This window comes from Mus caroli, chromosome X (genome assembly GCF_900094665.2).
Source record: "Mus caroli chromosome X, CAROLI_EIJ_v1.1, whole genome shotgun sequence".
Taxonomy (NCBI): Eukaryota; Metazoa; Chordata; class Mammalia; order Rodentia; family Muridae; genus Mus; species Mus caroli.
The window spans coordinates 150183442-150198703 of record NC_034589.1 but is presented as its reverse complement, the minus strand read 5'-3'; the positions used below and the strand labels follow the sequence as shown (position 1 = coordinate 150198703).

At 38.0% G+C, this 15262-nt stretch overlaps 1 protein-coding gene across 1 annotated transcript; it reads left to right on the top strand.

Moving 5' to 3' along the window:
- Positions 1-12799: 12799 nt before the first annotated feature.
- Positions 12800-14932, top strand: LOC110286442. Its single transcript, XM_021152772.1, has 3 exons — positions 12800-12859; positions 13975-14821; positions 14877-14932. Exons 1-3 carry the CDS (start codon positions 12800-12802, stop codon positions 14930-14932), a joined length of 963 nt encoding a protein of 320 aa, XP_021008431.1.
- Positions 14933-15262: the final 330 nt, after the last annotated feature.

Here is a 15262-nt window from a genome sequence, read left to right as displayed (position 1 = left end):
GAGAGAGAGAGAGAGAGAGAGAGAGAGAGAGAGAGAGAGAGAATGAATGAGAATGCTGGGGATAGATAAACTACCTGGTAAAGGGTTTGAACATAAACAAAGTGTTATAATTTTATTAAAAGAAAAATGTTGGGGTTTGAAAAAAATGGACCATCATTCCTCATTGGAACACATAACTCATTAAAAGAAAAAAGAAAAAAAAAGAAAAAAAAAAAGAAAAACCAGCATGGTTTGACATCATGTGGGGTCATGAACAAATCTGTCTCATGCTTTGAAAAGTACACTCAGCAAAATTTTAAAAATAAAAGTTTTTAGACAAATGTGATAAGGAACCATCATTTCCAGTCTCAATAGGTGATCATTTGTAATTTTCATAAAAGCAGTTCGTTTGCAGTATGGCTTTTGTGTAGCTAGGGGTTTTTTAGTGTGAAGAAAGGTATGTGGGCTTTAAAAGTGATTTTAAATCTTGAATAGAAAAATCACATAAATTGGCTTTAAAAAAATGTCACCTTTTATTATTGACATTAATTTAAGTAACCATACCATATATTTTTAAAATCCATGTCTGACTTGAATTGTGAGGCAATAAGATACTGTCTATGTGATGATCACAGAACCAACCCTTATAGTTTTACTTATTTTGTTTACTCTAAAAATCTATAGCAGAGTTTCTCTATTTTGTATTTCATAGATTTAAAGAAATCCCAAATAAAGATGGATTTTAGATTCACTGTGGACAAGAATATTGAATAAGAAAGTTTAAAAAGCAAGCTAATCCTTAATAATCTGGAATAGTCTACACGGCTTTAGAATAGACTAAGATGTGGGACTGTCTTTAACATCATTGTCAGCCCAAGGCAGAGTACACACATTAGGTAGTGTTTAAAAAAAAAACAAAAAAAAAACCAAAAAACCAAAACCAATCCAAACTTTTCTTCTGTTGTTTGCACTGATGCTATCTTTTCTTCTGTGTTTATCCAACATGTTTTATATTGTGTGGGGGAAATTCTGTTTTATTTTCTTGCTTTTCTGGTGATCCTGGTTTGATTTTCTTGTTTTGTTTTTGGCTAAGTAGAGGACTTGGACTAGTTGTAGCAAACAAAACACCCTGTTTGCTCTTACCAGTAAGTACATTCTCTGTAATGGTGGTAATTAGAGGATAAGATGAAAATAAAGCTTGAACTATGACAGTTATGGTGTGACTATTTTGGTACTAGAACCAGTTCATGCTGGCCAAAAAGACAATGGTTTTTGGACTTGCATCCATTTTGTATTTTTGTAACATTTGTAAATACAAACTTTTTAAATTGTTGCAAAGATGGTTTCTTTTGTAAGATGTTTTCAACGTTTACATTCAATCCAAGCCTTTGTATATTTTAGAGCTGTGCAACACTTTAAGTCTTGTATTTATTTTTAGTAAAAAACGGTGACAGTTTCATTGTGAACCCCTCTCAAAAAAATGTATCAGAAAAGTTTGATTACCTAGAAAGTGTGTATAGAGACTGCAAATAAACGCGACTGCAATTAAAGACCAAGCTTTTCTCTTTATTGTTACTTAATTGGGGTTTGGAGGTTCCACAAGTAGGGAGTATTGTCTCGGCAACCGATATAAAGGGGCGAGGGTTGTTAGCCGGAAAGCATGGTTATCTATTAAGGAAACTAATTTAGTTTCATTTTTGAGAAGGAATGGTATATTTTCAATTCCCAAGCTACTTGATGGATCTTTTCTACATCAGGCTAAGATTTGTGCCTTTAGTTTGAAGCAATTGACTACTTTGTTTCAGAGTTTATTATACTTGCACATCCTTGCCGAGAAAATCATTTATATATGTAAGACAAATTGCCACTAGGTGATGTTACGTCGGCTCTATTGCATAGCAAAGCTTCTGTCTCAAGCACTAAGTGTTTCGCATAACCTAACCTGTGTACTTCCCAAGGAATGCCCATTTTAAACTGCAGAAAACTGAACAAGATTACGATTTACCTTGTGCATTAATACTCTGGAATACATAACTGTTGGTCATGATCCAATTCAAAAATCAGGACAAGGACACTGAAATATGTTAGTTTTGTACTCTTATTGGAGACTGGAAATAACGTTACTAGTGTTCCTAGACTACTAAGAAAAGACATTTCTAAGACCCTGCACCACTCCCCATTCAAGTTTTACTACCGAAGTCTACCCCTGGAGTCCCGTCATCATGGACATCTCTAGTGAATTACAGGAAGAGGAAAAGAGTATGTGATTGTATGTAAATAGTAGCAAGCTTTAAATAACCAAATGAAAGCACGTGCCATATGCCTAGGAAGCTGGCCCTTTAAATCACTTTTGGGACCAGCCTGGGCTCCAGTGTCTCCACAAAAACTTCTGTCTGCTTAAGAGGTTCTTGCCACAGTGATCGAGAGGCTGCCTGTCCTTCCAATCACCTCAGTTAACATAAATCTAGGATCGGAGGCTGAACTCTTAACCTTTGATGCCGGTGACCCTGCCTCACAGTAGACAGGAAGGCCCTTTCTACTGGAAGTCTTCCTTTTCTATGCCCTATCTACATCTGAAGTGTGAAAAATAACCCATTCTATACAGGCTTTTGATCTCCCAATGGGATTGGCTGGCAACGATCGGGTTATGTGTACAAGGGAGCACTGATTAGTTAGCAGAATCTCTTGCGCGGTCTTGTAGGCCACAAATGCCCATCGTTTTACGGCCAGGCACTTCACATGCCCGAGCTTTACGACACTCATTGCGTCAGAAGTGCTCGGTTTCCAGCACGCGGACCGTTAAGAGGCGTTAAGAGGCGTCGACTAACGGCTCTTGCCTCTAACGGTCACCTAGAACGTCTACATGGATGCCTAACGCTAGCTGGTAGATTTCGGGAAACTTCCAGAAGCTTGTGTGGTCGATTCTTCATCTAAATACGTAAGTTATGGATATCTTAGCCCCCCTTTTAAATTTTTTTGTCACAGTTGAGGGTATGTGAGTGTATTTATATAGAAAATAGCTATCATAGGTTATTTGGCCTACTGGTTGGGGCCCGTTGAGGTGAGTAAAGACGTTTGACAGGAACAGCAAATCTGTGCCTTGTGGCCTTGAATTTCAAAAGCTCTGTAATTGGGTGGCTCCAATGATTTTTAGTCTCAGAGCACCTAACACATGTGAGCTTTTGTGATTTGGCCACTGGAAATGTTATAATTATAAATTAGATATGTTTATATTTATATACAACATGTAAGTACATTATATATATAAATATGTATTTATTTGTATTTTATGTATTATTTATATATAACATTTAGGGAAATATACATGTATTAAAATATATAATATAGCCGAGGTAGTGGCGCACGCCTTTAATCCCAGCACTCGGGAGGCAGAGGCAGGCAGATTTCTGAGTTCGAGGCCAGTCTGGTCTACAAACCAACCAAACAAACTATCTATCTATCTATATATATATATATCTATATATAACATGTAAATATTAAAATATAGATATTTTAACATGTTTATATGTAGAATATATATTTATATATTTATACATATCAAAACATGTATAATATATTAAAATAAATATAAAATATACAAATAACATAATATATTTATCTATAATTGAAGTTTTTACTTATATATAAAATGTTATAGTTATAAATTAGTTATTTTTTGTTGGACTTCCTGGAAGGAGTTCACCCTCCCTTTCTTGATGGAGATAGGTGAACAAAATTAAGAACTCTGAGTTCTGAGTTTAAAGGGCCTAAAAACTCTAGAGTTGTGGGACCAAATTTTGAGACTGAGCTTGAGTTTGGAAGGCCTTGGTCATTAACCATATTTTGGTTGAAGACATTGCAGTCTTGCTGAATCATTGTAAATGTTCCTGGGGATGAAGAAAGAGATGTAGAGAGAGATTGAAGAGGCCTTCCCGAGTCTTGTTTACTTTCTGGGGGCAGATATGCCATCCCAAACAACTGTAAACTGTCTGGATCCCTGTAAGGTTGGACAGCTTAGAGATATACTTGTGGGGAAGGCTTTGTGCTCCTTGATTAAAAAACAAAACAAAACAAACAAAAAACAAAAACAACAACAAAAAAAAATCCTAAGCTCTAATCTCTTAGGACTCCTTTGGCTCGTCCTCTGTCCTCTCCCGAGTTTCGCTGAATTCAGGTTGCTTGTTGTAATTTGTCATGTATGTTGTTAACAAGCTTAAGGAAGAATGGAAGGTTGATTTCAGCCCTTTGTCAGTCAGCATGACCTATATTTAATGGAATAAATTGATGGGGCATGATTTTCCCAGTTTAGGATGCTATGGACTTTTATAACATTGAAAGGCCAAGATCCTGTAAATTGTATTTTGTGTTTTTAAGAAGCTTTAGGATAAAAGGTAGTTTTCAGCCATCCTAGTCATTGTGATCTATTCTTATGGCATAAGTTGATAGTAAGTGACTCTTTAGTTGGGCTGTGTGGAGGTTTATAAGTTAGAAAGATCTCACTACCTTGATTTATCTTTTGTGTTTTTAAGAATTATTGGGGTAAAATGTACTTTTTAGTCATCCTAGTAATTGTGAGCTAGGCCTTAGCTAGGATAAGTTAATAACACATAGGGTTATTTAGCATATTTTATTACACAAAGTGGATCAGTCTGGCGATTATGATTTTCCCTAGGTTTCTTTATAAACTCATTTTCAGCCCATCCTAAAGCTATCTTTTATGAGAAAGGTTTTGCAGGTGACTCTGGATTTGGCCTACTTTAGGATTTTATAACTTAGAAAGATATAACTATTGTGAATTGTATTTTGTACTTTTAAGAAGTTTTAGCATAAAAGGTAGTTTTCAGCTATCCTAGTCACTGTAGCCTTGGGGATAAGTTGATGGTAGGTGACTCTCCGAGTTTGCTTGCTTTGGATGTCTTATACTTGGAATTACTGTTGTGGCTTGCTTTGGGTATCTTTAAGAAGTCACTGAGTAGTGTTCTCCATCCTTCCTATTGTGATCTATGCCTTATGGGATAAAATGGTGGCCTTTACCTTTCCATTCTGCTCTATTTGGAACTTTTGTAACTTGAAATGGACCTGTTTGGCTTTTGTGATTGGCTTGTAGGTTCTTAAGAAGTCTTAGAAGAAAAAAGTATTTTTTAGCCATCCTAATCACTTTGACTTTTCCTTATGGGATAAGTTGATGGCAGGTAATTGTATGGATTTGGATTATTTGGGTATTTATTATTATTATTATTATTATTATTATTTAGGACGATCTTGCTTTTGTGATTTGGTGTCTATGTCTTTAAGAAGTCTTGGGTAAAAGGTAGACTTTAACCATCCTAATAATTTGTCAGCTATACTTTATGGGATATGTTCATGCAGGTTACTATTCTAATTTGGCCTTTTCACATCATAGAAAATTCTGGCGCTGTGATTTGGCTTTTGTGTCTTTATGAATCATTAATGTAAAGGGTTGTTTTGAGCCATGTTTGTTAATCGTTGTGAGATATGCTGATGGCAGTTGACTCTCCTAGTTTGCGTTGTTTTTGTTTTATAGCTTGAATTGGAGTTGAAGTGATCCTGGTTTACCTTGTGTGTTGTTAAGCAGCCTTACAGTCAAAGTCATTTGGTAATATCTGATACTTGTTTTGTTCTGATAAATGACATAGATAGATCAATTTGTGTTATATTGTTGAACAATTGACTGATTCCAACAGCCCTTTTTAGTTGATCTATTTAGAAGTAGTGAAGGATTTTCAAATTTGTAAGTCCTACTTTATAAGCACCCATAGTTTCTTTTTAAGGAACTTTTTTTCTGGAACTACTTGTAACAGTGTAAGACTGTACTACATCCATCGTTCATTGTAAGAGTAAAACTTTAGAAGTAATTTCATGATATATTCACAAGATAGGACCCTAAAAGGTTGTTAAAGTGACCATAGGTTAAAAAGACCTCTCCTGCCAAAGGTTTCTCAGGCCTGATTTTGAGCTGTCTTTTAACTGAATTGTATGCTATGTTTTTCATGTCCGACTTCTTTTACCTGAGGTTGCAATTGTGAGGTTCATCCTTGAAACCGCAGTAAGTAGTTTATTTTCATTATCAGTTTTCCTTTGTATGGCCACACCTACAGGTTAAATCTTCACAATTCATGTCAATATTATAGTCAGGAAACCCCAAGTAGTTAGTGGTGGAATTTATATGAGGTATATTACAATTTGAAAATTTTATACAACACTGGTCTGCATTTGTTTTACTTGAGAGTTAACTCTCCCATCTTCTTAATCTCCCTGAGGATTTTGTCCTTCGGGACTCTGGTCACGAGTCTCTCCACTAGATTAGGAAAGAGATAGAACTCTGATGCCTTTATTGTGTCTCTCCCTGCTGCTCTGTCTCAAGATGGATACAATTAATTAAATGTTGCACTAGAGTGTCCCTTGTAACAGTCACTTCAGTCCCTTCTGTGGCAGAAATTCAAGACAGACCTCTGACACATGCTAGAGGATCATAGCACTGCAGACATACCTGGTTCTAGTTCCATATTAAATGACTCAGAACCATAATCTAGCCTTGAGAATTCTCAAGTTATCAGCTTATATTTCACAGGTGGTTTGTTTAAGTTTGATGTTAAATGAAACTAATAAGGCAATCATGATTTTGGGGCTTCAGTGGACCCTAGAGATAGGACCTCAGAAGGATTTATAGGGCAGGTAGGAGGCAGAGTCTCTGTGGTTGCTCTGCCCATATTGCATAGACAGCAGCAGAACAGCAACAGCTCAGCGGCAGCAGCATCACCAGCAGCATCACGAGCCCAGCAGCAGCATCAATAGCAGCAGCAGCAGCAGTAATATAGGCACCATAGGTAGAGTTCCCAGTCATGGGTGTGATAGCTCTTCTAGTGCTGGGAATGAAGCTTAGTGGTAGGGCCCTTGCCTAGCATGGATAAGATCCTAGATTCCGATATCAGCCTCATAAATTCATCCATGTTAAGTTGGCTTAGAGATTAGGTTCATGAAGTAATATTTTTATGCATTTCTTTTCAGGAGTAGCAGATTTGCCTCGTGGATGACTAATCAGTAAACCTTCCAGCAACTCTAACAGTAATAGGCTCAACTCCGAGGAAGTGGAGTCTCTCCTATTGCACAACAATTATGCCTGCCACCGGTGAAGAGGATGGGGTTTGTATTTTAAATTGATCATCTCTGTTCTTTTAGTTATGCTACAGTGTTTGGTAAACTGAGTGAAATTACTCGAAGTGAAAGGTACAGGCAATAAGTGTAATTTTGATAATGCCCTATAAAGTTTCTATGAGCATTTGTGTATAAATCTAAGAACACACACTTAACACTTCTCCTGTGTACTTTGAAATTAAATTGCAAACTTGTAGGGTTGATATGAAATTCAATTTTATGAGATTCTGACAAACTGGTTTTCTTTTTAATTCTGTTGTATTCTGCTGTGTTTCTTAATCTCTGAAGTTGAACACAAATGTAATTAAACTATGTATATAGTTTACATATAGACAACTTTCAACTTCTATCAACTGTGATGTTTTCATTGGAGATAATGCTTACTGTTACTGTCCATTATTTAAAGACATTTTGGGGAATATTTACTAGAAAACACAAACTACCATGTGAAGGTCAACTACTGTATTTTTGTAAGGAGTATTATATAGCCCAATTGCATGTTATTTTAGTAATCTATTCAGTGGTGGCTAATTCAGGTAATGTGTCTTGTATTTTAAAGCAAAAACATACAAGGCTATCAAGTCTGCTTACGGTAACTTATTAATACCCTGTCTTATTTCAACAATGTTTTAAGATGTTTTAGAAATTAATTTTTTGAGAATCAGAAGTGCCAAGGTGGTTCATAATGTGGCCACATGGTGGCACTGTTGGATTGTTTAGGGTCAAAACTGGTGTGAAAACTGGTTAGTTTTGGTGTTACTGTTGATGTTTGTTTGTTTGTTTGTTTGTTTGTTTTGGCTTTAAAATTAATTTCAACATTGAAGACTAATGTCTCTGCCCTGAAGTACAGAAGCTGTTAAGCTCGATGTAAAGCGGAGCGGGAAGTTTCTGGTATATCTGGATTCGTGAAAGCAGAGTTCTCACTAATCCAGATGTTTTCTCTTGTTTATTGAGTCAGTCTTTGGCCTACCTAGGATGTCCTTGAATTCACCAGCCTCCTGCCATAGCTTCTTGAGTTTTTGATATCACAGGAATGTGTTATCATGCCTGACTCACATATAATTTTCCACATAGGCATGTTATTAAAAACAGGCAAAGGTCCTTTGATAATAGAACAGGTTTTCAAAACTCCTGAGAAGTGAATTTAAAGTCCTCAGCTTTTCTTTGTGTTATTTTGTCTTTTCCTTTAATTTCCTAAGAAATATTTCTCCTACATAGATATGAATATCTCCTTAAGATAGTAATGATAATGTGCCTTATGACTTCACCAAAGACACATTTCAGTAACATAAGTAATATAAAACAACAAGTTGCCCAGTATTTCACTGTTTACCATTTTAAAGAGAAAGGTTTAAATTCCTAATGCCTTATGGAATTCCTCTTAACTTATACTCAAGGAAATCCTTAATCCTGAATCCCTTTAGACAGATCTTAGCCGTTTTACAGCTTCCCTTTGCTTGTGTACTAGGACATTCCGAGCAACTTTGTACTGGGATTCTAAGCTTAAACTCTTCTGGTAAAGCCTTTCCTTTCTCCGTTACTTGACTGGCAATTATTTCCTTTCTTTATACCTTGAATTTTTATTTCATTTCTGTTTTAATTAAGACTTTTGAGATATTTAAATAAAAATTTAAATAGATAACTAGTATAAGGTATGCTCACTAATCAATGTGACTCTTACTGAAATAAAGCATTAACTACTTGTGGTATGAAAACTATTCTAGAGCATACTTCATCCACCTGAAATTCATGAAATTCAAGAAATTGAAGGACCAGAAGCAATTGAAACTCTCCTGAACTATTGTCAGGTATGGTATTTCTCTCTTTTTCAGTGTTTTCCTTGAACATTAAACTGTAAACATTTCATAGGTAAGGGGAAATTACTTGTGATTATTCCCCTCATTGCAATTGTTTTTGACAATTTCTACTTAGAATAGTGTTTTTGGTGAAAATTTGAAATCTAAATAGGTGTATTTGAGAATATTAAAATAATAGTTAACAAGTACTGTATTTATGTATTTTCTATCTATATTGCCTAATATTAACTTCTTCTATAAAACTTCTAAAGGAAATTGGAAGAGTTGAATACAGTTTTAATATGTGCCTACTTAATTACATATAAGATAGTTTGCTCATATTTTACAAGGAATTTATTTTATATAATTTTAAGTGAAAATCATAAAGATAAACTAGTGGTTAGGAACTGACAATAATTATTGTCATTTTATGAGCGGTATACTCCAGAGGCAATTGAAGTTCATAAAAATATTTTTTATTTCATAAGGTTTGCAGAATAGACTGAACTGACAATAGTTTGAAAAGTAAGTGTGTGTGTGTGTGTGTGTGTGTGTGTGTGTGTGAGAGAGAGAGAGAGAGAGAGAGAGAGAGAGAGAGAGAAAGGTCTTTTAGGCTGACACTAGTGAGGACAGAAGCCATTCTGATAAGTCTTGGTCTTAAAATTGTGCAGAAACAGCTAGAGAAAGCACCCAAGGAGCTGAAGGGGTCTGCAACCCTATAGGTGGAACAACATTATGAACTAACCAGTACCCCCAGAGCTCGTGTCTCTAGCTGCATATGTAGCAGAAGATGGCCTAGTCGGACCATCACTGCAAAGAGAGGCCCCTTGGTATTGCAAACTTTATATGCCCCAGTACAGGGAAATGCCAGGGCCAAGAAGTGGGAGTGGGTGCGTAGGGGAGCAGGGCGGGGGGAGAGTATAGGGAACTTTTGGGATAGCATTTTAAATGTATATAAAGAAAATATCTAATAAAAAATGTGCAGAAACAGGGGAAGGTTGACAAAGCTGCCTGACTTATGATGTCCAATTATTGGCAACCCTGAAGCCTAGGACATAGTGTTCAGCCAGGGGACCAAGAATTATGCAAGTTGAATGAGATATGGCATTGCAGAAGAGCAGAGCCTAGGTTCCCAAGCTAGGTTTCTAAGCGGCCCTTGAGAATCTTCTCACTTCAGTTTGCTGAATGTTGTTGACATGCTATATGATAGATGATAAAAGTACAATATGTAATCTTAGTACTTTTGAAGGCAGAGGCAGGAGGATGACTGTGGTGTGGGAATGCTGCTGGGCAGGCAAAGCACAGAGACGCTAGACTGCGTTTACCCTCCACTGCCCTTGGGTGCTGGGCTGGATGGAAACGCTGATACCCTGATAAGGGGGTGAGAAAACACAGCCCACCATGTGGTAGGTCAAAGTTGGGCTTCCCTGACTCCTGGGCTTCCAGTAGCCACTGAAAACCTCACAGAATAGTCAGGAAGGGAGGGTTAGAGTTCTACCAGCCTGAAATGAGAAGCCCTGGACCAGGGGTTCTCAGACTCTTGGAAGTCCAGACACTGCTATGGAACTCATGGAGGAGCAGAGAGTGGAGGAGGCTCTCTGGTTGAGGACAAGTCCATGGCCTGGGGGTGCCGGTGGGGGAGAGGAACTCCAGCATAACTCATCAGCAATTGTTCTAAGGTTAGTGGTAATTGTCTGGGAGTGAAGAGGGGCCTTCTGCTGGAGACTTAGGAGGGCTCAGCTCTGTAAATGAAGGCTTTCTCCATGTTCCCTATGATGAAAGAGAGAGTCCTTGGTTCCAAACTGTTTACTGATTGTTCATGTGGAAAATAGATACATATCACTTCCTCAGGGTGGACTAGAGATTAAATATCTTTTGCAGAAAGGAATGTCCACAAAGAGAAGCATATTGGCTAAACCCTCATGACCTCCAGATACCTCATCAGCATAGAAAACTCTGTTGTGATCTACATGTTCCAATGTAGGGAGTGTGGTTACATGATAGGGGTCTGGTCAAAACCAGGTAAAGCTCCTATGGTCCTCTTTGGGTTCCAGGGCTTCCAACCTCCTCAACCTTACTAAGTCTCCTGGCATGGGCCAGTGTTCCACATATTGCCACAAGTTCATAGCCAACTCCATCTATATAGTTAGTTTAAGGCCAGTTAGTTATAGTTAGTGAGAGCTGGTCTAAAAAATGAAAACAGAGAAACAAAGGAATCTCTTACTATTTAGTGAACGTATATATTGTTTACTTTCTTGGATGGGATTATGATATAATTAGAATATTTCCCCTTTTCATTTCTTCCCTCTAAACCCTCCCATATACTTCTCCCTGCTCTCTTTCAAATTTATTGCCTCTTTTTTTCATGAATTACTGTTGCATGTATATGTACATAAGTACACATCATACATACATTTATGGCCTCTTTTTCATCAATTGGTATTGCATGCATATGTTTATGCATACATACACACACACACACACACATTCAAGCGCACGCACATATCCCTAAATACAAACTATTTAACGTGCATAATGTTACTTGTATGCATGTTTTCAGTGCTGACTATTTGGCACTAGACAAGCAATTGGTGTGCTCTTCCCTGAGGAAGATGAGTTCTCTCACTCTCAGCATTCTTTAGTTGTCTGTAGTACTTTGTGCAGGGTTGAGCCATCACAAGCTTTCTCTCATCCACGTTGGTTTGTCTATGGTGTCCTTTTTATTCAGCTGATGTTTAGTTATGTAGGTGAGACTTTATGGTGGGTGTAGCTTCTAGCTTTACTAGGAGACACAGTATCACAGTAAACTCCATGGTCCTCTGGCTCTTAAACTCTTTCTACCTCAATTATCACAATGTTCCCTGAGCCTTTGGTACAGGAGTTGTTTTATAGATGTTTTCATTGGAACTGGGCTCCACAGGGCACATTTTGAGAACCACTGTCCCAGGATGCTTGTTATTTGCCCTCTTAAAATGGTCACTGCTTGTAGCTCTCTCCAGGCTGAGATAGGCATTTCTCCAGGACAGAAGTTTTTCTTTTGTAGGTTTTTTTAAAAAACAAAACAAAACAAAACACACACACACACACACACACGTTGTTTGTTTGCTTCTTTTCTGGTTTTTAAGGCTTATGGTCCCAGCACCTAGCAAATTAGTTCTGACAGGAGGAAGGCATTCATAATTGAATAAAAAAAATGTTTCTGGTCTTTTATAAGTATGCTCTCTGAAATTTCTGAGTATTTCAAGAAAAAAACCTCATCATATTATCAATGATGTTCCTCATTTATATGGCATGTAAGATGTATTCAATAGCACTGTGTGATCCTTTCTAGCTGCTTAATATCTCGAATAGTTTGGAGTCCAACACCACATACATTTTATTTGGCTTTATAGTCTTCTCAGAGTGGAACACTGTCTACTTTTTTTTTTATACAGCCGTAAAAAAAAAAAAAAAAAAAACAGTTTTGAATACTTCTCTCCTAAGTTAATAGCCTTTTCAATGGGAATTGGCTGCAGCACATATGGGTGGGAGTTTGTCAGACGCTGTGATGCACTCACCTCCTTCTGGCAGTGAACACCCTTCCCTGTGTGTCCATGAGTTGGCTAGTGCAGTGGCAGTTTGAGGCTCAGCATCTCAGCCATTGTCCTCTGTCCCTTAAATACCGGGCCTCAAATAGAAAATGTGATGTTTCTGACTACTGGAGAATTTCCATTGTGCCTAGCAATTAACCTTGGCTTCCTGTATTTTCACACGTGTTACTTTTCTTTTGAAACAGTAACTACTAATACCTTTTATTACAACAGATTATATTTAAAACTGTTCAAAGGCTGGAAAAAAGGTTTGATGAAATGGATGAAAAACTAACAAAAGTTTATTATGCTCGTTCCAGATCCTTCTGGAATTATCCTGTAAGTATACAAATACATTATATTTGATAAATATTTTCTGTCTAAAGGTGCCAATCAGTTCAAAGTGATAGAAAACTAGTAAATGAGGGATTAGCAAGGCTTATCTATATTTGCTGGAAGAATGGATGAGGACTATATCTCTTTTGTAAAGAATGCTTATGTTTAGGATTAATGAATGTAGGACAATAAGAGTTTTTTCTTTACTTTTTATTGATTTTTTGTGAGTTTCGCATCATGTACCCCAGTCCCACTTATCTCCCCATCCCTTCATATCCACTCTCTGCCCTTACAACCATCCTCACAAAGAAAACAAACAAACAAACAAACAAACAAACAGAAACCAAATCAAAGCACAAAAATATCTCATCCTGGAAGGTGGAGTGTGTACCCTTTTGTCCACACATCTCTACTTTCAAATGTTCACTGCAATGAGTCACTGGTCTGGTTCAATGCCTCTAGCTTCTGCTACACGATCAATATTGTATCCTTACCAAGACTCCTTTTGGCTTTTCTGTTGTTGCCCTGTGTCATGGAAATCTTGTGTATTTGGACCAGCACTTTCACACATCCCAGCAGTTTATAGATGACATAGATTTTGGCATGGGACAACTCAAAGCTCTGGATCTTGATCTGGGTTGGTCAGTCTGTCAGCTTTCCCATACCCACACTACCGTTCCAGCAGTGCCCCAGCTAGCTCATCCAATGCTGCATCCAGCATGGCATGTCTCTAGTGCTCATACCCTTAGGGCTGACTCAGCTATCCCACCTCCCTGGTGGCAGGGGCAGTGGTGAGTTGCCCCCAAGTGTGTGAGCTCAGGAGTGCTGGCCTAACCACAAGGTCATGTGAGCAGGACAGCTGGCCCTATGCCTCAGGCTACAGCTCTCAGTAGAGTCCCTGCCCCCCCCCCAGTACTTCTCAACTGGGAAGCACAGTAGAGCTTGCTTTGTTGATGAGTGTTTTTATATTTGTACCTATAAAGTATGCAACAAATTAAATATAGGCTAGAAGAGGAACAAAATCACATGATCAAAATAGACCACCATTTTTCTAATGTAAAATAATGTATAAGAACCATGTCTTGATTATTATTTTTATTTCTCTTTTGATTATGAAGCCTTTGAAATCTGCAACCAGAAAGTACAATTACTTGACGCCTAAAAAAAGACTTAAAGTGCAGAAAGTGAGAGAAGTAGTTGATGATGATCCCTTTGCCTATCCTCAAAGTTACAGTCCAACCTCACCAGTCCGCAGGAGGGAAGGATATAACCAGGATATGGAAAACATTGAGCCTATGGACTGCACTCTGCCTTTGCAGTACACTGATACTATTGACAACAGCCAGACTTTCCAGTACACTGATACAGTCGACCTCAGCCAGAATGACCAGAACACTGATGTTATCGACCTCGACCAGACTGTCCAGTACACCGATACAATCGACCTCAGCCAGACTCTCCAGAACACTGATGTTATCGACCTCGACCAGACTGTCCAGTACACCGATACAACCGACCTCAGCCAGACTCTCCAGAACACTGATGTTATTGACCTCGACCAGACTGTCCAGTACACCGATACAATCGACCTCAGCCAGACTCTCCAGAACACTGATGTTATCGACCTCGACCAGACTATCCAGTACACCGATACAATCGACCTCAGCCAGACTCTTCAGAACACTGATACTATTGACCTCAGCCAGACTCTCCAGAACACTGATACTGTCAATAACGCCCAGCCTTTGCAGTACACCAATACTGTCAACAACACCATGGGTATCCAAAACACTGAGAACAATGATGTTTTCCATTCGGAGAATTCCCAGGAAGCAGTATTAGTCAGATCTTCACCAGAGAGGGACTATCAAGAAACTCCACCAAGTCCTACATATACTACCCAAAGCTATGAGCAGTATTACAGACTCAGAAATGTACCTGGCTCTTCTACGATGCCCTTCTACAGTGACTTACAAATTCCCAATATGGACACCATCACTTCTGCCCCTTCAACATCAAGGGAAGCAAGTACACTCCCTCCAGGGGAACTCATCCCCATACGGAATCCTGAAATGAGGCGAACGGCCTTCTTGGAGGCTCTGCTCTCACCTGTGATTGATCCTAACACTTTTGGTGAGTTTTGAATGGCATCAATGATTAACATCCTCTAAACAAGCTTGTAGAAGCTTCTTGTTTCTTATTTGATGGTTGATTTGTAGTTATATGCACAATGGCTACTACTAGTTATTGAGTAGGTATTATGGGTAAGACATTCTAATCAACTAAAATGTCTCTTCTCTGGTGATTTTCATAATGACACCATTGTGATATTAAAATCTATTTTCTTTGCTGTTCTCTATAGTAAATAATCAGAGTGATCATAAGGTGATAGGAAAGAAAGGATAT

Bases quoted from the DNA above. Each gene is read 5' to 3' on its own strand.
- LOC110286442 (XM_021152772.1), top strand. From the start codon at position 12,800: ATGGATGAAAAACTAACAAAAGTTTATTATGCTCGTTCCAGATCCTTC. The intron at 12,860-13,974 runs GTAAGTATACAA...TTGATTATGAAG, and splicing joins GATCCTTCTGGAATTATCCT to CCTTTGAAATCTGCAACCAG. The intron at 14,822-14,876 runs GTGACTTACAAA...TTCAACATCAAG, and splicing joins TTCTACGATGCCCTTCTACA to GGAAGCAAGTACACTCCCTC.